A 26504-nucleotide genomic window follows, 5' to 3' on the forward strand; every position below is an offset into this window, starting at 1 on the left:
TTGGAGTGGGTGGATGTCAATCATTCATTTGCTGCGGTATAATGTATGCATGCATTTTCAGATACAGTACTCCAGCGTAGCGGTAAATTATATATGCATTTGAATGCGACATTAAATGAGGAGAATGACTTTCAGCGGTGCCCTTGTTTTACTTAGTCGGGTAAGGTGATGATTAAAGTCACATTGTCATGCTGAGGTGAGAATAAACAGACAAAGAGGAGTTTAATGACTGTAGGTTTTGTGCAGCCAAATTCTCACTGAGAAGAAAACAAGCTGTATATATTTAGAGGTGTAATATGAGTGGGTGATGGAAGACTTTAAGTTACAGAAGTGGGCAAAGAAAAATTAGGAAAAAAGGAATTAGTGCAGTGCTATCCATTGAGCAACTACCAACCACAACTAAAGGGGGAGATGTGGCTGATCCAAGGCACTTAATCCCCAATTGGTCCGTGGTTGTTAGTGGAAGTCTTTGGTTTTGTTAGGAAGGCATCCAGTTCGGCTTGGAATTTATGCCCAGTCAAACAAAGACTTAGAGTTTTCCCTTTCTTTCTTTTCTTTTCTTAATACTTTACAGCGTTTTTAAGTCTTCTGGCTCATGTCCAAATCAAGCTTTGAGTGTTTCACCGCAAGTCACAATTCTTTTATGAGAGATTTGCCAGCCAAAAAGCAAATCTAAGGTCTAAGGTATTTAAGGTCTGTGGAAAGATCTGCATGCCCATACCAGTTCTAATATCAATTACTCAGTTTGCATTTGAATATACTGTATAAAATCCATGTATTTTAGTTGACATTATATTATGACCACTAGTATAGAATAGTATATGATTGGGTACAGTGGTAAACTAGAACATAGAAAGCACATGTAGTATATGTAATGTAAATAATGAAATCTGCTGCATAATCATGTAAGACAGAATATACACACATGCTAGTTGTGGTGTGTGCATGTTAGTACGGTTTTGAAAATGTGTACAGCATCCCTCAAAGTGGAGCTTTGAAAATGCAACACACTCCACATACCGGTGCAATAAATGTCAGGGCAAGGCCACAAAATGACTAAACAGGCAGAGTTCAGGAAAACCTCAGCTTGTACCCAGTGACATTAGTTTGTCCCCTGTGCACGGTTGCTGAACTTCATTTGTGCTCATGTGGAAACAGTGTACCATACATGATGGTAAATACATAATTCTGTTCAGTCAACCGAGATCCATCAGGGAGAAATAAAGAGGTGTCACTTTTGAGCACTGACTTTTAGATATAAATTTGAAGATTTTTTAAATAGTTTTGATAAAGGCCCCCGAGTTAAGTGCTTTAACAAATATTTTTATTTGCCTCTCTTTTTCCAGGGAATGGATTTTGTTCTTCCATAAAACACACCAGGCTTTCTGAAAATAGATAATAGAGTTGCAGTTATATCAAAATAAAAATAAATGACTTTGTTTTTATACCTAGCCTAAGGCAGAACACCATGGCTGTCATTTGGATGCCAGATTATTGCATAGCTCTTTTCTGAATGCTAATATTTTACTTTTACAATAGCGGCTTCAGTAATGATATGCAGTCTTCTTTCAGTAGAATCATTAAATTTAAATTTTAAGTAGATATTCTACGTTTAAAATCCAGATTTCTTTCTATTCAGTTTGAACTCTCACTTTCATGTTATCCTCAATAGCATTGTGCGTGGTGTTTGGCTTGGCGCAAATAAATCCCCTTCTCTTTTTTATGTTCTTCTATAATGAGTGAAAAATCAATATCTGCTTGATATGGGGGATAAGAAAAATGGCCCTTACTGCCCATGGCATCCGTAGTCACTGCTTGACATTGCCAAATTGCTGTCAGAACTTGCAACCCAAGAGGAATGAATGACAGCCACATTAAGAGTGGCAGGGTGGGGTTAAATACCTCAACATGTTTTATAGGTGTCCGTACCGAGACCGGTGTATATCTTCCAAATAAATGAATTAGGATCTCCATCCACTCAGTCCAGTTGTACAGGCATAATTTGGTAAGCGCTGAATGATGCCATTTAAAGTGGACTTGCAGCTGGCCGAATGGTGTTTAATGAGGACAGATATTGACAGCAAGGTCAAGTGGCAGTGGATGTTAGTTTACATTAGGCTGCATAATGTGTGCGGGTGCATTGTGTATGGGTTTGTGGTGTCTGGCAGGCAGGAGGGAGAATTGCTAAGTAACCCTGCAGACCAGCGTGCAGGGCAAAATAGTGGGCGTGCAATACCACACGGTTTCCCACACTGTATAACAGCAGGGGTCAGGCAGTAATTTGGGGTGTGGGCGGAATGTGAGGGGCAGGAAGGGTGGACGGAAACCACACAGAGAGACAATGCAGCGACCTATGCTTTACTCAATTTGTGAAATTAATTACTTTCCCCTTCCCTGAGCCACACTGTGAAACGTATACGAGCAACATATGCTTTTTATCCCTCGCCAGTAAAATAAATGCAAGGCGTCAACCTACTGTAGCTGTTTGCATATGTGACATATTTGCATTCTGATGACACAGTAGGTGCTGTCAAAGACTGGGCTGATGATTGCATGGAGCAATGTTTGACACTACACTGCTGCATGTGCAAATCTACCAGCTATGTAGGATTGCCCCCCCCCCCCACCCCTAAGCTTTGTTTCCACCATAAGGCTTTCACAATCAAGGGAGGAGCGTGTATGTTGGCGGTGTGAGTGAAGCATGGTGACACCGTCTGCCCACCCACATGATGAAATACTGCTGCTGCAACAGCACATTATTACAATACACGCCTCAGGCAAATAATCTATGCATTTTCTAATTATTGAGATTAGAATCATCCCCTCTATGCCACATGTTGCTAATAACATGTCTTGATATTTATTTTTTTATGTGTGTATTTATGAATACAAGGGGGTTAGGAGGTTATCTATTTAGCTGCCTATCTTATCTATCATGGGTGTATATTTCTCTCCCTCTCATTATGTATCTAAACAGTCCAAGAACAAATTCGGACTGTGAATACTAGATTTCCAATGTTTTTTTCTACTTTTGAGATGAGCTGATGTCACCTCGTGATGGATCTGCTCATTTGACCCAGTGTGTATTGGTCAGCTGCTCTTTTTTGCTAGTGCTGGAGCTCACTGCTCCTCCCTACTAATATTATAGCATTTCTGTGGCTGTTACTGCTTGTCCTTGCATTATTTCTAACAGGTCTGCTGAACAAAAGAGCTCCAGATATAGCTGTGTCTTATTGTCTCAACCTATTATTTTATTGAAGAATAGCGCTGCTAACAAAAGTGCTGCTAATTCACTGACAAACATGTTTCAGTTCCCATAAATTCTTAACAATGATAGTCTTGTGTTATTTAGTCATGCAAAAGCAGGAAAAAGAGGTTTATATTATCCACTCTAATTTTTTTTGATTCATGTCATATATGGATATATTTCAGAAGTTTATATTTTGAGTAAAAATTGAGAACAAGAAGCAAAATCGAACTACTATAGTTCACTTATGTAACTTCTGGAGCTGGAGGAAGATTCCTGAAGTTGACCAGTCAGAGTAGAGGGGAGGGGAGCTAATACAGCTTGTTTCAGACAGACCCAGAACTGTGGGCCAGCATAAAAGGCTAGTATGAGATAAATAATATATAATAAGGATTTTTTTTTGTACTCAACAGACCTATTCTAGTTGAGTCCTAGAATAAAAATAAAGTGCTGGAAATTAGCATAATAGGTCCCCCTTTAAAATCCTACTTGCTGATTTTATTACTATTATTTTTAACCTCAGTTCCTGTGTCAGTGTCATCTTTTCGTATTGACCTACCTATCTATCTAACCCACCGTATCTACTGTTTCTAGCTGTTTATCTAGATGTCTATCTTTCACTTTAGTGAGACTATTGATTAGGCATTAGTGTTTTTGGCATTGTTTGGTGACATTGAGACATGTAGATCTGATTTCAATAGCAGCTCTCTGTGAGCCCCGTGAATGCCTACTCCAGCTTATGTAACATGTTGCTTTTAATGGCCACACAACTACAAATAGTGACAGCTGTTTTCCGGGTTGTACCAGCTGAGATACACTTTCTTATTGATGGAAAAAGTCAACAGAAAGGCACCATGTCTTCAAAATGAATACTGTATTCTTAAATGTTGTATTAAACAGCACAGTGAGTGAGCTTCTAAACAACTGTTTGTGCTTTCATGTGTGCATTGGAGGCAAATCTCGATCATACTCTTCTATTGTTTGGTGAACAAAGCGTTGTCACTGTTGATGAGTCTTCAAAGTGCAATTGGTGGCACAGCTAAGGAAAATACAGGTGAAGTGATACCATCTTTATTTGACCAACAAAGGGAATAATTGAAAAGCAAAAGGGGAAAAGGATTAATTAGTCATTGTTCCTTTTGATCTCTCTTTCTTTCCCCCTCTTTTTCTTATGCTGCGCTCGAGCTATCAGGGTGAATTTTAATGTATTTATACACAAACAAAGAATACTGAGGATCTAATACCATTTGCCTCAAACTAAAGTTCACTTGCTCTTTCTTCTTCGATATCTGTCATTGAATTAGCCAAGCATGCACAGTAACTGGTGAATTCCGCCTCAACGAATCAATATAGAGTATTGTAATGTCTGCATTTGGAGCAAAGGAGAGTTGGGGGAGATCAAATGTTACTGTGGCACAGATTAGCCCATGAGACCTTGAGGATAAGAGAAAGAAGGGAGCAAGCGATAGAGAGGAGGTGGTGATGTGGATGGGGGAAAGGGGGGGTGGGGTGGGGTGATACTGGAGATGGCCTTCAATATGGCCCAGTGGCCTTGTAGAGGAATTCAATACAGCCATTGACAAAAGAAGGCTTCCATTGTGGAGTAACCAGCCTCCTTTGGGGAAGCTGTTCCATTTCCTTATTAATTGTGCTCTCATTAAAATAAAAGGAAGGAGAGAGGGGAATGGATAGCGAGAGAGTAATGGTAGCTCTTCAGCATGGCCTCCTTGTTTGGAAGGATGCCAGGGTCAAGTAGTTTACAGTTCCAGAGCCTTACGTAGGATGGAAAATACACTGTCATATATGTGTTGTATGTATTTCTCATACAGTACCCACCAATACACACACACACACACACAGTACCTCCCTTTATCCTCCGTCTCTCAAGTCCTCCCACACATAAAAACAGAAATCTGCTGGCCCCCATTGCATCTGCAGATGTACTGTATCAAGACTCAGGGGGTCACAGCTTGGCCTCATGCTCACACCACAGCTGTCAGCCATGGGAGGAGTCATCAGTTTGGGCCATGGATCAATGAAATCTTGGCCAAATGTATTCCCAGAAGTTAACCCAAGAACCTCCGCTTCAAGGAAAATTCTGCGCTTCTGTTCAACCGATGACTGGTCATCTGTTGAATATTCTATCATCCCTGATTCATGACAGAGGTTATTCTGAAATGAGATGGAGAATAGTGATGTCTTTTTTTGAGGTGGGGGTGTGGGGGTAAAGGGCAGGAGACACAACTTTCACATTCACAGACATCTCCCTGTGCTTGAGACCCTACAAAAGACCAACTGTGTCAAATGAGAAAAATTGCAGGTGCACATTCCCCAGTGGTGCACTCCCTCTTGCCTCCCACTCGTCACACACATATTAACACATGAAAGCACACACACACACACACACACACACACGCGCATATACTGCCTCCATGATCGCTACCCCTCTTTTGCTTGCGTGGGGAGAAAAAGGAGGAGGAGGAGGAGGAGGAGGAGGAGGAGATCCTTTTTCACTGTGATAATACAGTCCATTCTCTGCCACAAGATGGACTGAGGAAACGGTTGAAACAGGAGAAGCAGAGTGAGCGATGTCATTCCACAGACGGCGAAAGCATCACACAATATGGCCTGCCATTTTTATAGGCCCACTGCAGATGTTTCTCAGCTGCATGTTAACCCAGCGCATACAATAGAACGCATTTTGTATCGGGGTCACGGTGAAGATCATGGGGACCACACTTCATCTGGGAGGTCTGGACAGAAATCGTACTCTTTCTCCTCAGTGTGCTCAAGTCAACATTAGTCAAATGGAAAAATGTAGACATGAGACACATATTGCTGTAATTATCTCAATAGTACAAATCATATGAAAAAGGTTCTCCTTGTCAGATCTTGAACCCTTTTTCTTTTGTAATTCAAATGATTGCTTGCTGACCTCCTTTATATGAAGAAACCCGACTCAAAATGTAGATACATGTAACAAATGTATGCTGTGAATCATCTTGTGACCCTCAAGATGTATCTTCTGAACCCTTAGAGGAGTCTCAACCCTGAGTCAGAACTACAGACATAAAGCATGGTGGGAAAACACACCGCAGGCCTTATTGCTCAATTCCGATTTATTGCTCAAATCCGATTATTTTTGTTTGGCTGTTCATATTACACTTTTAAATGTGGCCTCCTGAAGTGACCCGCATGCTCTGCTGATCATTAATGACTTCAGGCACAGAACAGTGTTTACGGAAGCGAACATGGCAACCGCAACAGCCGGTGAAGTTACTGGTAGTCTCATTTATGGTCTAATGTTAAAAACAGTGTGTGGTGGCAGCAGGCAAACTTGTGAGCGGGTGATGTTAAAAAGGAGGAAGAGGAGAAAGGAAATGAATGCTTTAATGATGTCTTTATGTGGAGCATTAGCCAAAAGCCGCATTAAATGTGACCTGACTGTTCAGATTGCGGCCGCATTCAATAAAAATCCGATATGTATCCGATTCAGTACCACATTTGAAAGTGGCCTGAATTGGATTTGGAAATGTCAGATTCAATGCGACTTGTGCTGTTCACATTGTCAGAATAAGGGTCACATTTGAGCGAACAAATTGGATTCAGGTCACTTTTAACTGCGGTGTGAACGTAGCCTATGAAATTTGGTGCTCTGCGGGACCAAGCAAAGTACTTCTGTTCTGTCAACATGGTTTATATGTCAAAGGAAGTCTGACATTTTCCTCTATTGCTTCATATACAGAGCTCTGCTTTGTGACAAAACATTTTTAAACATACTTAGAAAAAGTTTCTTAGAACATTTATAATGGTGGCATATGACAGCATTTTGGAATAGCTTTGCTTCTATTGAAAAATAACGCTTCATAGCATGCCTGTTAACACATTCTGACTGTTCAATAAGCCCACAAGTAGAGGAGTGAAAACTGAGCCTAGTAATCACAGGGTGTTAAGACACAGCTCTGAACAACCAAAGTTTTAGAGACGTTCTTAGATTTCTTGAGATCAATGTATAAGAGGAACTTGCACTGATTGGCAGAATTTCAGTGTTTTTTTGTAAGATGCAACCACCAAAGCTTCTCTGTTTCCCACGAACAGCTTTGCCAAAACAAATTAGTTGTTTTTTTTTGAGGTGCCAGCCTGTCTTCATGTGATATTGTATCTGGAATCACAGCTCCACACCTGCTTCTGTGAAACCATGCATAGCGTGTTTTGCCTAAAATCTCGCATTCCCTCCCATTTCATGCTTCTTATGATTGTTGTTGGATTCCAATACGCCATATGTTTCGGCCATATGATTTGATGCATGAGCACCATATACATGTTGATTCATACATATTCATTATCTCCACACAATAACCCCATGTCTGATACCTGTCATTTTGAATACAGAGGAGAAGACGATCAAAGGAGATCACCATATTGTGGTTGCGTGTCTCAGATGTAGCGTAGCCACCCAAGCTAATTTCAGCAGCTCTGCCTTGATTGCATACATGTGGAATGAGATTACCTCTCAATCTGTGGGTGGTTGAGGAATCACTGTTTTTTTTTTTCTTGTTGTTTTTTTTTTTGACACTTACCTCCATCTCCAACATTGGGTTTATGTCACCAACACTTTTTTCCCCCCTTTCTTCTCCATACAACCTTTTTATCTCACTTTTCCCCTGTTACTGTTTTCTTTCTTCACAAATCCACCTGTACTACAGTGTCACCCACGCATTCCCTTCCATCTTGTTTCTGTTTCTTTTTCGTTTTAACATCTTCACTTGCAACCTGTCATTTTTAATCATCTAGAGGTAGCTTTGCTTCACGCTGATACGATTAGCTCCTCAGCCATCGTAACCCCTTTTGAAAGAGACACCTCTCCTCCTTTAGTAGCAACCAGACCACTAAAATGGCCTACGAGCTGGCTTTTATTATCCCATAGGACCGGTTGGGGCATAGAAAAGATTGACATACTGTTAGATTGAATCAGCGCTCCACCCTGCTAGTAAAGTTGTAGCAGTGGGAGGAGAAAGTGAAACAGAACAAGCAGGGGGCCTGATTTAAAATTGTCATCCTTGAACATTGGCGTGTTCTGAGTGCGTAGGTGTATGTGCCAGATAGCGCTTTTCCCCAAAGAGCAACAACCCCCACCCAATGCAGAATGTATTAAAGTGGGCATATGTGCACGTAAACATGTGTACGAATGAACAAACCACAAGGGAGGTAACAAAAGAAGTGGGTTGCAGTTAAGTACAGATATAGACAGCCTTTTAATCTGCTGATGCCACCCGTCGTCATCAGATTGCACCACCCTTTGGGCTCTTACAGTATATAGGGCAAACCCCCCCAGCTCCCACCCCCTCTCACTCACCCCTTCTCCACTTCATTTCACCGCTATCTACACTTATTCAAATGCCTTTGAATCGTACCTTTCGGGGGATTTGATGTGTGCACGTTTAGCTTAAACTACTTTTATCATCCACTGTATGTGTGAAGCTGTATCTGCCAGTTGCGCATTAACCGTCAAATAAAAGACTGTAGCTAGATATGTTCTGTATGAGTGACTAAAAATGATAATTTTGGCCAGTCCTATGTGGCCTCATTAGGATGACTAATTCAAGAAATATCAAATAATGTCTTTGTTAACCTAAAAACATAACAGATGCATATGCATGAAATCACATTTGAATTTTGCCATTTAAATAAATTCTCGTTCTTCATTATGTAAGTAAACATTACAGCTTTAATTTGGTGTTAATTCATGCTTTTTGCCCCTTGGATATTACAGTGCGGTATCAGGAGTACAGGGAGAAAATTGGCTCAGGTTTATTTTCAAATGTGCTCTGCCACAGAAAACAAATCACCACAATGTAATTCATAGAGTTGGGTCCTTGTCGCAGGGATACTTTTGATGAAACAGAATGCAAACAAGTTCATACAAGGATGCGGTGAGAGCAAGCTTCAATTTCAAATTTTTTGTCTTCAAATGGCAAGAAAATAGAAAAATGCTCATCCCTTACTTTGTACAACTCTGAATTCCCAAACAAGGCCGAACTCTTCTTCTAGCCTTCTCAACAAACACGAATGGAAATTTAATCTTGGGATTTTATCAACAACCAATGTGTGCTATGTTATGTAAATTATGCTACTATCTCCTCCCCCGTCCTGTTTGTTTCAAGTAGAGAAATGCATTTGTTCTTTATCAGCCTCTAACAAATTGCTGGCTGTTGTATGTAAAATTGATATGGTGTGGAGTGTGCCGTTTGGTTGTTCATTTTGCTGTCGCCTTGACTGATTGGGGTCCACTCAGATCAAGTATTTATTCACTATCACCACCATCAGCAGACACAAGCATCATATTTTGCCAAAGTAGGTTATTATCTATTGGTTGTGATAGACGGTGTGGCGCTAACCTCGTGGCTTGTATGTTAGTGGCGGGGTTCAGCTCTATTTGCTCTCACTATTGCACTATTAATACAACTATAATAAGAAGAGCCCCAGGGATCCATTCAGACAGTGATATTGCCTGGTTTCCTATTCATTACATGAGAGTGTATTTTCGAGGTGTTCTGTCATCAGTTTGTGCAGTATCTCATGAAAAGAGCCCATAGAGCATGTACAATACTGCACGTTGCTATGGCAATGAATGAAAGGCACTGAAGTGTTCATATGAATGGCAAAAGTCACACGGTACATCAGACAGCAGATATGTTGACTATGGTTACAGGAAAACTAATCGAATAATACTTAAGAATATTACAAAAACAGGTTAACCACAAATATAAATATTAATGATAAATAGAGGATAAAAGTTGCTACCAATGATGGATATATTTAATCAAGTACAATTATAGATACTTTAATACTTCCAATTTAAGCTTTTCATATTGTATTGTGCTTTTTATTCCACTGTATTTGTGTAACAGCTGTGCTTGCTAGTTACTTTCGAGATTAACATTTTAAAGGTTCTATATGTAATAATTATAATGCGGGGGTTGGAGCTGGTATTGAGAGATGCTGATTGCAGTTCACTTAATGGCCACCGGCGTCACTAATGAGAACAATTTTCTGATTCTTACAAATAGAACTTTTAAATAAAAAGCACTATCATCAACTATCATCTTATAAAACATGATGTCATGATTATCATATGTTAGAATACTCAACAGTATTTATGGTTAAAATTTGCTTCACTTCATCCCACTACAACATTGACATGATAATAGTAAAGTTGTTGGTAAAATTATGAATGCATCCACCACACTGCTGATCTTTTATATAGTTTTTTTTTTTTTCTTAAAACTTTTTTTTTTAGAGAATCACCTTGTATTTCTACAGATGATCCTTCAGGTGAAGACTGGTATGAAGTGAATAGTAAAAATAAAAACATTCCCCTAGGCTTTACAGGCTAATATTTTTATATCAAATCTACTAAAGTTACACCAGCCTGCCAGCACTAAAATAGCTCCTGAGAATGTTTTTAAAAGTACGCATGATTTTTTCATATTGATTGCTTGGCCGCTGTACTTTAGTGTTTTCACTTGTTTGAACATTGAACAAGCTCTATTTCCTGAGAGGTTCAGATTAGCGAGGCTGCACTGCAGTTTGTCTCAGTTCACAGTGCTAAACTTAGCAAAGCTCTTGCCTCCAGTGTGCTGTTAAACAATTCCATCAGATGATGTGTAGTAAAAGAAGAGTGAGGAAAATACCTCTTTCCCCTCACACAGGACGAAAATCAGCCTGTTGTTTCTTTTGTTTGACCTCAATTACGATCAGGGCATGTGTTACTATAGGGGCATGTTGAGTCATGCCTGCTCTGGGAGTTGTGTGTGTCGGTGTGTATCCTCTCCGTGTGTACGTGTGACAGGGATTGTGTTCATTTTAGCCTAGGAGGCACTATACAGTAGGTGGGGGCCAAGGTGCATTAGTCTTGGCTGAGGTGTTCCCTTGAGTGATGCCGGCACATGTGGGTGGGTTACAGGGAGGAGGGAGAGGCAATGAAAAGAGAGGAAATAGCAAAACGATGTCAGACATGGACGGAGCTGAACAAAACTCAGCTCGCTGTCAGGAGCCGCTGCCGCTGCCGCAGAATCTGCCAGCTCCACAGACTTACCTCCGGCTTGGACCATCTGACAAAACTCCACTTTGCTGACAAGCAGCAGGAAACACACCTCTGCTTTGTTTAAACATGTGAAAAGACAATTGGGAAATTACCTAAACTCGCTCAGAATCATGTCTAAAAGGAAGATAATAACAATAAGTATTTGTTGTAATGAATAGATGTGATAAATTTTAAAGCAATCCAGCTCATTTAAATAAAAATCTAGCTTGAATAACACTGAAGGGAATCACTGATTTCTTTAAAAGCGTGAGTGGATTTGACCTCAGAAACTAATGTTGTAATTTGCACACCGAAGTGGTTTTTAACATAAGACCTTGATGGGAGACTTGCTTCCCATTTCCTCTTCTTCTTTTTTTTCTTTTCTTGCCACGGCTATGCACTTAATGAATTGAAGTAGTGATTAATTAAATGAAAGTGCTTGCCGGATGGAAAGACACTTCACCCCTATGTTCTGAGTATGTGAATCAAGCCTTTATGGAGTGATGGCAGGGTACTTGTATTTGTTACTTGTGTGTATGCAAACATGAGGTTACTGTCTATAGGAACTATATCACAGAAGGAAGGAAGTTGCAGTGCTCTGCAGATTTCCTTCCATCCACTGTAGCAACCAATTTATTAACTTTCACAGTTATTAACTTTCAGCATGTCAATACATTGTTACAGTGGATAGGAAAAAAAAGCAATACGCTGCTGTTCTGTAATGACTACTATCTTGTCGATTCCATCAGGTAGAAGTTGCATGTGGCTTCTCATAAAAAACACATCAAATATTCACCGTGTGTGGAGGCTGATCCAATAAGTTGCAGTAGTTTATTACGAGAGCACTGCATCCGATCCTCCCTCTGAGCTAATTTGTTAACACTGAAGAGCTAATTTCCCTCCAGGCATCATGGGCAGTTTGACGGACAGTTCGAAACTCGCATTTGCACGCCGCTGCCCTGCGAAAAAAAAACACAAAAAACAACCCACCATCAGTCTTTCCCTCTGCTGGAAATTTGCAAGTGCGTGGTGTGTTGCCAATTAATGTGTTCAAATGTGTGTCAGAGAATGCAAGTAGAAGCAAAACAAATGGCTTGTTCATTTGGCGTGTTGAATGGATATCTGGGTCCTGTCACAATGAGTAATGCTAATTGTGCTTAGCAGCATCATTGGTCAAAGTGTCAAAAGCCATCAAGTCGATTTGAGAAGTTTGTCACAATCGTTCTCATGCTTCTCATGAATTCATCACAGCGGAAGTAACACCTGTCAGGCAGCAGCACACGTTTCAATAAAAACTGATTTTTAGTCCTCAAGTTGTCTGATCACCTTGGTAATGTGAGCGAGAAATGTTGTTTTCTTGACGCTGTTGTTTTTCAAAATGCAGAGTTCTTTAACACTTCAGTTCCTGGATCATTTTGCCCTTTGTGTGAAACACTTAAAGATTTTTGTTGCCTTTGGCCATACACAAACATAATTTATTTGCGAGAACAATTTGCCTGAACTGCTTCTTACTTCAAGATAAATAATCCCTCATGCATTATTAAAAATGGCTATACTTCACAATTCAAAGATTTCTCTCATTTGTTTCAAAGTAGTCTCACAATTGAGTTATTTCGAATTCCCCCCCCCCCCCCTCCCAGAAAAATGTCATTTGCTGCAAACTAGGAAGTGGGTGTGACAGGCTCCCATTGGTCTAATCAAATGACGGCATCCAGATTCACGTGCTAATTAATCACTAGCTCTGGGGGCTGGACCCATCCGGCAGATCTCGGTGGAAAAAAAGAGACATTTGATCTGTTGAATCGGCTCCCTCGCCATCTTCTCCTTTCTCTTCCATCTATCTTACATTAATTCAATGAAGTCACAAGTTCATTTGAATGCAAGCCCCCCCCTCCCTTCTCTCTCACACTGACACATACACACACATAAACTTTCTATCATCTGCTGCGGGAGCAGAGCCTCTTTCTTAAGAATAAAATATACAGTAGCATCTTCTCATATTAATAACCTACACCCCCCACCCCCCATCCCTTTTCTGGGAACATATTTGGCACTTTACCAGACTTTCTGACTGCCTAATTGTAGAGAGCATATTTATTGGGAAATTATCCGCTGCGTCGGAGCTTACGCACTTCAGTTGAAGCCTGAAAATGATCTAAAACCATGTTCCTCTTGTTGAGAGGCTGTCACATGTCCCCGACATCTGTTTATCTAAATGATGGTGGCTCATTTAGATGGGCACATTTTAATTACGAGAGGTCGACCTTAACTTCTTCTCCCTGACACATTTTCTTGGGAGATGAAATGAAATATAAGCCCCCCCCCCCCCCCCCCCCTCCACCTCAAAGGCCCCTATTTTGTTACTAATGATGACTTTTAAATGTCATTGTTACTCCGCTCCGTCTGCACTTCAGTGTCTGCTGGTTCAGGGAAGGTAATGGGTCTGAGTTCCTTTTCAGTGACCCAAGAATAAGCTCAGCTTTTCAGCTGCAAAATTTCTCCCTTCTCACTCGGTATCACTATTAAAAAACCTGCGATCAGAACTCCAAAGCATTTTCCCCCTTGGAGTGACTTTTCTTAAAAGCTCTGCAGGGGTGCGACATTTTCCAAATGACCATTTTTCTCTGTGACCTTTCTGTTGCCCTTTTTAGTGAATAATTGCATTTTTTTTGAAATATTAATTTGTGAGTTATGCCAATTGTAAGCATTGTGATTAAAAACACTGCTCTGCGGTGGGAAAAGTTACGGACATATCCATTGTGACCCCTACAGTTTGCTTTCTTTGAACTACTTCATTTTTTCACACCTTTATTCAGCAGTGCAGAGGAATTATCCAGGGAGAATCTGCAGTGGAGGAAAAAAAGAGATACGCACTGCATATAAATACTCCTCTGAACTATTAGCTGGTGAGTGGGGAAAGCGAGATGAAGTGAATAGAACATGGGAACTTAGATAAGAGGATGGACTTTCAATAAGACTATTTTGATTGTCGATAGCTTTGTCAATGATGTGTGCAGCCAGATAGAGATACATGCAAGTGGAGCAGGAAGCTGGCTCTGGCATTCGAGGAATATGAGCCCTATCAATCACCGCCTCCGGGCACAAATGTAATTACACTACAGTTGTTGACTAGACAGGTAATCCGAGACACCACTGGCACACATTTACTTGCTCACATTAGGGGATTGCTGGTGCCCATGTTGACGACGCTGCCCTCACTACACTCGGATGTTTTTTTAATGCTTCTTTTGGGGATGTCGACATGGATTGAGCCATTTCCTTTATAGGGTTACAAGGTGTAAGAGAACTGCTCTAAGCTGTTTGATATTTTATTGTACCTCTTAGAGACCAGATTAATCAAGATTTGTAATATAAGGTTGCGTAATACATTTAATTTAAGTTTTTTATGATTTTTCTTGGTTGTGGGTAAAAGCTTGTGGGTAAAAGCAAGAGAATCAATAAAGAAAGCAAGATTTGTCTTTTTCATCCATAGTCAGTTATTCTTTTGTCATTTATTTCATCAACCTATGTTATCCCTTTCCTCTGCCCCTGTCAGTTTCAACTAAATCTGGAGTGATCCAGACCAGGGCTGTTCAGGGGGTGGAATAAGTCTTCCCATAAAGAGGAATATAATTGATGGCTTTCATCACCAAACTCAGTACAATTATTCTGATCTGTGATGTTTTAGTGGCAAGTGAGCTTTACTGTGCTGGGATTTGAATGATTTATAAGACAAAATGAAAAGATTTGATAATGAAGGGCCTCTTTTGTTGTCTCACTTCAGGAAATGTCTTTGTGTTTCGTTGTATGCCTTTTCATTTATTTTCAGGGTAAGATGAGAACAGGCACCTGTATGACAATTGAAAAACTGAAAATGGAGATTGCATAGCCTCACAAAAGGCACATGTGAAATATTAAATTGTATTTCACCTGTGCCATGTAGTTATCTCCATGCTTTAAGAGCAATGTCGAAAACTATGTATGCCTTTGTGTGGATTTATCATATTAGAAATGCTGATGTGATTTTTTTTTTTCCCCCACCTTAGGCTTCTCAAAAGCACATGTACGTCATGTGAATTTAGCAAATGTAAAGTAGTTATCCGCAAGTGATAAACATGTGAAATGTGTTTCAGATGTAATACATTTATTATTTGGTGTAGAAATGGAGTAGATTGGTAGGCCTATATGTAGCTTATGTACTTTTACCTGGTTAAATAAATGTTTATTGCACTACTGCACAAAAATGACTGACAAGCGAAATTGGCATTAATTGTATTAAATTGTATTTAATTGTAATTGTTTTATTGCTAACTGGGAGGAGCGCAACAAGCTATCAGCACAGCACTTAAAATCACTTGGTACAGCCGATATAGCTGTGTTAGCAAATATGTGTTAGCAAACACTATCTTAGACAGTAGTCCAGTCGACACAGAAACATTATCATTTATTATCAGTCATATCTCTGCAGACCCACCAAACCCTGCAGAAAATGTTTAGCTGTAGCTGCTAAATGCTCCACTATGTTTACTAGCTAGCCGCTAACTTTGTCTGTGTACACAGTGTTTGTGCTGTGCAGGTTGTGTACAGTCAGTTTTTTTAGGGTTTTTTTTGGTTGAAAGAGACACTGAAAAGAGTAGTGTTAGTGAGAGTAAGTCAAAATGGTGAAGTTATGGATTGTAAGACCAAAACAGTAAGCTGACAGATGCTAAAACACTCTGTAGAAGTGAAGTGAAAATGTAAAGTTTGGTGAAAATTTGCTGTGGGTTTATCCCTGCATGTTACATTTTTATTTTACATGGACAGATTTATCTTTTGTTCATAAAAAACAAACCAAAGATAAATAATAATAATTACAGATGCTTGAAGCCATGTTGGTGTGTTTTATGAATTCATTCAAACATTCTGTCATTTTCACTGTATCCCTGTAATGCACCTGAATGTACTACGGAAAGTCACATCTAACCCAAAGCTAACAACCTATCACTGTCAGTGTGTGCTTGTATATTTTGGTTTAGTTCCATTAAGCATGAGTGTCCAGTCTGATTTGAGAAAAGCAAGAGAACCTGGATGAGTGTAAAATGATGCCATGTGAATCAACACAACAGTTAATCTAAATACTGTCATCAAAAAAATATTATCTTTCTTTCATTGTTGCCAAGATAAATGTGATGATATTGATTTCAGGTGATATTTCCCAGCCTTGTTTCCACATGCGGATACACTCTTTGTACCTGTTCTCTTTCTTTTCCTCTGTCTGTCTCTCTCAGACTGTCCGTCCTCCCTGATGAATGCCTGTGCTGCATGTCATCTAGTGATGGCTCTGGCAGCTCAAACACGTCTGAAAGGATGTTTATAAAAATCTATAACCTCCACAGTCACGCAGGCCAATGTTTATGTTTCTCGCTCGTTTTTTATTCTCGCTGTAAACACCGAATTCCTCTGGTCTGTTGTACACACGCCTGCTTGTGCGCTGGCGTGAGCCTTCACACACGCACGCCCACGCACGTCTCTGTCAGGGAGAGGGAAAACAGCAACCTCCGGACCGCCGCTGCTTGGTCCCACTAGCTCTCCTGGACATTTGGCTTTGCAGAAAACAGCAGATTTTTGCCAAACAGACTCTCGGCTTTGGCTTCAGGCAACAAGAACCTTTTGACCCTCTGCCTTCTGTCTGTGTGCAGCGGCCTAACTGAAGAGTGCTGTGTCACCTCAAAACTACAAAGTATGAAGTGGCTTTTTTAGTCTGGAGGGTTATTGTAACAATTTACATGAGAAACACTCAGTTCTGTGTTCTTTTTCTGAGTGTTTCTGTCTGTGTCTAGTTTCTCAGTTGAATGCCCATATAATGAATGCTTATTTCCTCACAGCCGAATGCAAATATTTCCTTATGTTTGATTTGTGTCAATCTGTCACTGACTCTTTCTCTCCATAACTCCTGGCCTTTCAAGGGCCCTTGTGGTATTGCTCATCCGCCCACTACAAACAACCAGCGTCCTGTCCGCCCACACTCTCTACACCAGGGTGGACGACCTCTTCTCATATGTCTCAGTGTCAGACCTTTTGATTGCAGGGTCTCCCATCTGTTCTTGTGGTCTCCTTTAGGAATAAACATAGTTTGTATTCAGTTCTCAGCTAACCTTAACTCAGCGAGGAGTTTTAACACTTTAGTGCAGAAATCCTTTAAAGTTAATAAGAAAGGAGGAACAGTAACTCATACCTACATCTGTGTTGTTCTGTTTTTTCCACCTCTGCAGCCTTCAGTAGAGCACCAATCCCCATGGCGGTGGTGAGGAGGGAGCTGTCGTGTGAAAGCTACCCCATCGAGCTGCGCTGTCCGGGCACCGATGTCATCATGATCGAGAGCGCCAACTACGGCCGCACCGATGACAAGATATGTGACGCAGACCCAGCACAGATGGAGAACACGCGGTGTTACCTGCCAGATGCATACAAGATCATGTCTCAAAGGTAAGGACATACTTGTCTTAACTACTTTGACAGACTTGAAGGAATTACGGCGATTCAGACTAATTTGAAATGATGATGACAACAAATCATAGTAATAAGGAGTTTGTGATCCCATTCAGATTAATGGAGTATTTGCATGTATGAATATGGACATGCATATCCGCACTCAAAGTCAACCTCACGGGCAAAATTTACTTCATGAGGTTAAGTAATTGATTAGAGTAGCTGTGTTTGTTTAACAAAAATCTTGAAAACATAATCAGCAAGTCTTCAGTTAATGAGATATGTTAAAATTCACACCTGAGTCGTGCTGAAACGGAATTAAATGCAGCTTTCCTTGTTTTTCATCATGAAATAACTAATTTGATTGATCTTCCTCCAGAATATGGAAATGTAATGGATTTGAGGAAAACATGGTATTTAGGTTATAAAATGTTGAACCCGTAGTTTCTCAATGATTTGTCTTGTGTGATAAATATGAGGATCGGCCCTGGAGATTTGAGAAAACAACAAATTGCACAATCGGGTTCTCCAACTCACCAGTGGTTATGAAAAATGAATGCACAGATCCTCCTCTGGGTAGGTGTGTGTGGTTTAGTAACACATCTCTGTTATGGATTAATTGGGTCAAGAATCCCAGTGAGCCATTAACACATTCACACCTAACCACCTGGCTGTTAATCTATACCAATCATAAATTTGTTGAGACACAAATCAATGCTCATTTGGAATTCTTTGAATACATTTTGAGTCATACGTCAAAATGAAAATTTGCTCAATGAGCTCAGCTGCCGGAGGTGAGTCTTGTTTTCAGAGTTATGACCCTGTGGTGCAGAAACCGGGACATTGGGACCTATTTGTCAGGGCCGACAGAGTGTAGTCTTACCGTGCTTTGGCTTTCGGGGGTGTAATTGATTGCAAACATTAAGGTAATATACACACAAGTTTGGAGGATTTAACCAAGTAGTCCGCCGCATTCCACAAAATGTAGACCTCAAGATGGGTGTAGAGTGAATATATCATGTATAGTCAATCTTTTGTTGACTTATTGCAGCACTTAGAGCTGAATGAAGACTTGTTTCTGGGATATCATTCTAAGCATGGTTACTCTTTCCTTTGAGGTCAAAACTCCCCTGAACACTCCGAAGGGATGGACTTTATCTAAATTGCTACTCTCCGTTAACGTTTGTCTACCTCTTATTATTTCCAAAGCTTAACATATGCCACCTATTTTTTATTTCCAAAGCTTTAGTTCCACACTAGACAGACCCCTTTGAGAATATTAATGGACCTTTGGGCTTTATCAAACAATTGCTCTTGGCTTTTTAGTTTGGTACCATAGAGTTCAGATAATCAGCTGTGTGAAAAGCAGCTGATGGTAAAAAGAGGTAGCTTGAAACATGTTGTCAGATAATTGATGCACCCTGTAGCTCCCTTGTTCTCCAGCCGCCCACTCAGACTAAAAATCCCTGCAGGAATGAATCAACGGGTCCTGCTACTGTCAAGAACACAAAACTAACATAAAGTACCAGGGAAAAGCACGTCTTTTTAAGGTTCTCGTTGCTACCGGGGGCGTTTCAATGATACTAAAAGGTAACCGACCCGATTCAGGGCTGGAACACTTTATGTTAGGAGAGGAAGTTGCTAAGTGGATGAAAGGTGTGGGTGGTATGAATTGAGAATGGGTGGAGAGGGAGGGGAAAGTAAGGGGATGGTGTGAGAGGATTCAGGGATATTTGTGGCCGTAGCGACAACGCGACACATTAGCATGCTTAGGTTAGCACAACAAACGAACGCCACCCCCGACTATTTCATTGTCGAGCTGTCACAGCCGTTGCTAGGCACCTGCAAAGCTCATTAGGGTTAAAAAGAAAACCAGAACAAAAAAGGAAACAAACAATTTGAGCCGAGAGCCTTCAAAGACTTGAGATAAAGCAGAGGTTATAGCCAGGCCACAGAGATTTGACTGGATATATCTGGTTTTCAGATGGATTTGATTTCTGAGGATAATATGATAATGTGATGCATGAAGTAAAACAGTGTCACATGTTGATCTCTGTCTTGGTTCATTTACAGTGTTGCATCATAAAAAAAAAATACAATTCATTTGTTTTGATCACATTGACATCTGGTAATACAATGTTTGCACCTTTTCATTTAACATCAACATAAACATATACTGTATGTTTCTTTACTGGCTTTACAATCTGAAATATGTAGACACCAGCCTACACTCTCATTAATACTGAGCTGAATATTCCTTCCATCTTTAACACGCCCCGTCTTTGTTATTTCCATCATGCAGTATGTTTACATGCACGCCGCAACACAATCACTGGAAACGACCCAAACAATGTAATAGTGTGATTAAAGCATTTACATGGTTCGCTGTAGCCTGATTTCTCCAATAATTGCAGTTTTCATGAGTTGTTTGATTATTTGGCTAATGTGTGGAAGGATGTGTTGCAGAAAACAACATGGATGCGGAAATTGGACGGACTGTATTGATGTTTTCTTGTTCTTTGTGTCAGTAAACTGAGTTTTGATAGACATTATAGTCCGACAGATACTGGATATTTTCGGCTGATGCCAATATCGATATTTGATCGTTTTTTATTTAGTAATTATGTGTCTGGCTTTGAAATATGTATAAAAAAATAACAGTGATTTATTGTTAATTATTGGTAATATGTACGCCAACACCAATTTATCTGTCATCGGCTAACATCACCACCCTAGTAGATATTGTATTGGATCATATGTTGGTTTAAAATGGTAATTACTTCATAAATTACGCAATGAATACACAATATATACAATCAGTATTTAGTTGGAATGTGACACAGTGTTGGTAAGATTAGCATCTGCCAGAGAAAGTTAAAAGGTTGGCAAATAGTTTAGTCTGATTATGTTTACTCCACTTGAATTCTTAATTTAATAAAGATAAACTGGTTCAGGTACAGTATTATAACCTAAGCATTACCTTTTAATTGGCATGCTTGCAAGCCCACTGATAGTATTTTCCCTCTTGTGGGACTCTGCCCTTTTCTTTTCCTCTAGCCTGTGCGCCACCTGCCTCTCCTGCTGGCACCAGTTAAGTCGTGGTGGCTGGCAAGTGTGGTAGTTAGCATTCACATCCCGTGTGAAGATGAGCCACGCTGCTGCCGGCTTAGTCTGTGTGCCAAGCTCGCATCCATCACCGGCAAATGCTCAGCCATGTCACCAGCCCTCGTGATCTGTCAATACACATTTAGGCACCTCTTTCCTTCCCCACCCACCAACCACTAAGAGTGTCCCATTGGTATACAGCTATCAAACCCAAGCGCTACCTGTTCCATTTCAGCCCTCTTATAAAGGTGTATACTGGGCTACTTTGGAAAGGTGTTTGGTTCCATTACAGTCTTTTAAACGAGAGCAAATAGCACCCTGCATCTGAGTGATAGCACACCACTGAGCTTGTGAGTGCTATAATGCATCTCAAAATGAAGGTTGTCTCGCACCATGCTGTGACAGGATGAAATGAATGGCTCTCTTTCATTAGCCGTTCCTCCCTTTGTGCTGCAAGCATCATGCCTCTGCAAAAATCCACAGCCTCCGGATAAACATGTCACCCATAGGTGGTGCCGTGTGGCAAGCTAGATGGAGGTTAATGATGCTGTAATTGAAACGTGCTACCAAGGATTCATTTAACAGAATTTGAGGTGATTTGCATAGACTGTGTACACACACACACACGCTGCAGCCTGTGATTTTTTGCAATCATTGCTACTCCCTTGTGGGCTATTTTTTGAGCTGATTGTTTAGGAGCTGAGGCGTCTGTTGAATCGGCCTCTCTTCAACACATGTATAGATCTAGTGCCACTTCCAACTGTGTGAAATTGCTGGAGAGGCCGGGTACTTGTGTTATCAAACAACAGTGACCGTTTTCTCATCAGAGCCTCAGCGTCTCTCTCCTCCCTTTTTTTGTGTTCCCCTTTTCCTTTCCCCAAGGCGGTGTGGCCTTCACGGCCAGTAATTACAGGCTATATCAAAGCTATATATCACCTTGTATCTCAGTAGACCTCAGCAGGCACCTTAAGGGACAGCTGATAGCATTGTGGCAGCCTTGTGCATGACCCCTGAAGGAGAAAAGCAGGTCAGAAAGGAGCAACCCCAACACATACACCACAACACACACGTACACATATGATTGTCTCTGTGCGTCCAGACTCTCCTTTTGTCTTTCCGTTTTGTATCACTTTTATTCTTTTTCCCCCTCTTCAGTCTCTCTGGGATTCTTTCCACTGCTGTGTCATCACACTTGTCTTTTGAGGGAGACAAAGAAGAAGAACAAAGCACACTTTTGTCTACTTGCATTTTGTGTTAATGCATATGACACTAATGATGAAGGTTAATAAATATCACAGCTTGATGAGTCCCTTGAGGACCATAAAAACTAGATGAGCACAACCTGTGATTTGAACCTGCTGGCCTTGTGACAGTTGACATTTGACAACCTTCCTGTTAATGACGTTTATGCGGGAAACAAACGCTTCCATGACATTACTTACTTCGCCACACGGGCTGGAATGCAGGAGACAAATGACTCCTCTCCTCTCGAATGAAAGCATGTGCTGAAAGAGGGACAAAAATGATTGAGGGTTAAGGAGGGGGAAACAGATGGGTGGATCCTTTCTCTTTTGCAGATGATGTTTCCCATACGTTCCAGTTCTCATTATCCTTGGCTTTTGACCTTATTTCAGAGTTGAAGGATTTGATGAGATATTTGTTTTAGCAGGAGAGCGGGATTAACTGAAGAATCCCCTTCGTTTCCTTTGCCCATCTTCATTTAAATCCCCTCATCTCAGGCAGGATATCATGGCCGTAGGTTTTATTGAAGGAAAAGACGTATTCTGGGGTTTATGCCAAATTTCCAACTATCCATAGCAGGTATGTAGACCAAGCGGAAGTTAAGATACACACAGATAATTTTAATGTGGGTTTTAGAATTCTTATTCCCTAAGAACTAGTTTAGCTTATGATTAAATTTGAGCATGAAATTTGATCCTTCATGGAACAAAGGGGGAAATACACTAAGATTCGGGAAAGAAGCTAATAGGTAGTGATAGATACACAAAACACTAACATCGTGATTGCAATTCCAAACCGCTTAAACCAAAAACAAATGCTTACATGTCCCCAATCGACCCCCTCAGCTCAGAGAGTGATTAGACACGTATGAGAGCATGACCATCTGCCTCATACTCTCCCACATCCATGGCTTTCCTTTATATTTACCCTTCACCCAGCACTTCCTGATAGGACAATGTTTATTGTATAACTCTAAGAATGAAAGAAAAATGCATCATAGGCCTGATTAAGATCATCAACATACACTTCATGACAGTTGGAGTTTGTAAGGCTTCCATTTTTTCTTGTGTCGTTATTTTTACTAATCTACAGGAAGGTTCATTTAGATCAGGGGTGTCAAACATGAGGCCCGTGGGCCAGAACCGGCCCGCCAAGGGGTGCAATCCGGCCCACTTTCCTTCCTGTGTTCTTTTCCTTCCTTCCATCTGTCCTTCCTACTTCCTTTAATCCTTTCTTTGTTCCTTCCTTCCTTTCATCCTTCCATCTGTCCTTCCTCCCTTTCTTCCTTCTGTCCTTCTTCCCTTTTTTCCTTCTGTCCTTCCTTCCATCTGTCCTTCCTCCCTTTCTTCCTTCTGTCCTTCCTCCCATCTGTCCTTCCTACCTTTCTTCCCTTCTTCCTTTTGTCTCTCTTTCCTTCCTTCCCTTCTTATTTCTTTCCTTCATTCCTTCTTTCCCTCCATCTTTTTAATGATCCGGCCCACATTAGATCAAATTGGTGTGTATGTGGCCCTTGAATGAAAATGAGTTTGACACCCCTAATTTAGACCAATTGAACTTTTTAACCTTTAAAGTATGTAAGATCACAGGAATATGTAAGATCACAGAAATAGGAAGATGATCACTGATATTGCCTACAAACAAATATTAGCATTAAGTGTGGCACTTTACTTATCCTATACTCTCTTTGTCGACAAATAAGACCAAATACAAATACAGCTTTACAAAAGTTAGTTTATCTTCATTTCTTACTTTCCAACTATGGCACTGCAAGAACTGACCAGTCTATATATGCAACCTGAAGAATATACTCTTAAATTTAGTCGAATGAATATCAATGTCCAAATTTCCCATGCAAACCACATTCTGGCTGAGGGAGAGCTCCTGATTTAAAAATGTTGTAGATTTGTTGTCTTATGTAGGAAGCTGTGATGGATGCTGTGTCGCTCCAGGCTCAGACACCTTTCCCAACATGCCGTGACCAGACCCAATTTATAAACATTGTTACTTATATTGATCCAGATATTTAAGATTCGTACCACAACAATCTTGGCTTGCTCTGGTGGTCCATGTAACCTGATAAATCCTTTGCCTCCTGCATGTTGCTTGACTTTTGCTTTGCATCCTGAGGGTACAGCTATTCCTAGCTATTTCAGCATATTCTTTTTTGCATCAGATGCTCTTTTACATACACCCCCAGTACCCTTTAAGTTTTTTGGACTCATTCTCTTGATTTACAAACTGGACAACAATCACAGGCTTTGTGTTTTTTTATCCTTGCGTGGGAGAATGTGACAAACTGAAATGTGCTGTCTCTCTTGGTGAATGTTCTTTACAGCTCAGGAATTGAACCACATGTTGCTCCAGAGTGTGCAGCTCATCAGGTGGTGTGTCCTCACCTTGTCTGTCATTGGCTACAGCCCTGGCATCGCTGCAATGTTTGGTATCCAGCCCAGTGATGATAAGGTCATCAGCACAGGAGTACTACTCCAATTTGACAATCCTTTGTTCCAGCAGTTTGATCATCTGGTCCCTTTGGTTCATTGTGGTCCTCAACTCACAGTCCTCCTCCATTAGATACACAAGGTTAACTTGCTGATCTCTTCAGACATAAAATTGAAGGCGTTTTTAAATCTCTTCTAGTTTCTATGCCAGATTTTTGATAGTAATCGACGTCTTTTCTCATGAAGGTGACAAAAACGAAAAAGAATAGATTCTGGGATAGGCTTAATTATATGATGTTCTGTTTCCAATCACTGTGTGCTTCCTTGATTTAAAAAACAACAAAACACCAATTTCCAAAAAAGATGGAAGTCAAACATTACCGTACCATCAGCAATTATTACATTTTTGCGGAGATGGCACCATATTTGGATGATTTCTGGAGGATTGTAGAGAGAGACTCTGGACTGGGGAAGGTAGTTGTAGCAATTTTGGACGCTGACAATCATCTATAGCCCTCAAAAAAAAAACACACACACAAGAAAGTGGGTATTGATCTCCTCATCTTAGTCTTGGCAAGAGAGAGATTAAGCGCATTTCCCAAATGTCAGGCTTTTCCTTTCTATTGATCTTTAGTTGGGATGTTACCTTATAAAAGTAAAAAGATCAAAAACTTTTGATCATTCTTTGGAGATACAATCTAAATATTGTCAATCCATGCAGTATGTAACCTTAAAAAGTAATCTGGTGGTCTGTATGTAAGAGAGAGGTGGGTATTTAGGATTCCCCTTAGTTATCTATTATAAAAGACCAAAAAAGATTGCTCTCACATCCTTACTGGAGTTTTTTCAGTCTTTTTTTTTTGGTCTTTGTAGCCATGATGCAGTCTCTTGTTTCATTATGCGTCAAAGGAGACTGAAAAGTGAGCAAGGCCATATACGGATCTTAAATATTTAACATAATACTTTAATAGCAAATAGACAACTCCCAGTGACATTAAGAGAGAGCTTATCATTCTGAGCAGATGTGAGAGTAATTCCGTCATTGTTCATGCATGACCCCCGAAGCCCAACCGCAAGTGGCCTCCCATGTTTAAAGTCGAGGTTTGCATAAACCATTTAACTCCCCAAACAAAGAGATGTCAAATGAATTAATGCATGACTTTAATGCTGAAAGTGTAAATATTACACAGGTGCTGCTGTATTTTATAGGTTCTGTTAAAAGGGGATTTGTGATACTTAATTATAAGGAATGATCTACTGGCGCTGCTACTTTTAGGGACGTGATACCAACTGGGCTCCCAAACTAGAAATACAATGTAAAGTATACATATAAATATGAACTTGTTCTTAATCCATACATTATTATTATTATATTAGTTTATGTTGAGTACATTTTGAATCAGTCACACAGCAGAGATCCTGTGAGGTCCTGACATCAAGCTTTTTCTAATAGTTTTTTCATTAACGCAGGAGTAATTGGTTTGTCTGGCTTCCTCTTGGTTGGAGACTGTTTTTTTTCCATGATACAGTTATGTTTTTAGCACCTGACAATTACAGAACAAAAACATGACCGATGAGCACAGCAGGGGGCAACAGCCCATTGTAATTGTATGAACAAATAGAGAATGGTGGGTGGTTTCACAGCCAGTGTTAATATGCAAAATATATATATATATATAATATATATAGTATAATAAAAGCTCTGACAGAAACAGAAGATAAAAGGTACACTTTTTTCTATAAAGCAGAATGCACAGTAATAAACACATTCCAAAGTTCCTTCAGTTAGTTTAGGAATTCAAATCATCTTTCCGTCTGTGCCCAGTTGCTTTCTGCCTCTGCATAACGCCCTTTTCATAAAAGCTTTTTTTAATTCAAGAGTTTTTTTTCCACATTCTTTTCTTTTTCTGCATTG

At 40.2% G+C, this 26504-nt stretch overlaps 1 protein-coding gene across 1 annotated transcript in view; it reads left to right on the forward strand.

The window, feature by feature from the left end:
* The window catches only part of LOC128383462 (adhesion G protein-coupled receptor L3-like), a 156179-nt gene that overhangs the window by 5549 nt on the left and 124126 nt on the right, over positions 1-26504 (forward strand). Inside the window, exon 2 of the mRNA XM_053343080.1 lies at positions 17585-17798. Within this exon, the coding sequence (XP_053199055.1) occupies positions 17585-17798 (214 nt within the window). The remainder of the gene's footprint in view (positions 1-17584; positions 17799-26504) is intronic.

The sequence above is a fragment of the Scomber japonicus genome, chromosome 22 (genome assembly GCF_027409825.1).
Source record: "Scomber japonicus isolate fScoJap1 chromosome 22, fScoJap1.pri, whole genome shotgun sequence".
NCBI classification, from domain to species: Eukaryota; Metazoa; Chordata; class Actinopteri; order Scombriformes; family Scombridae; genus Scomber; species Scomber japonicus.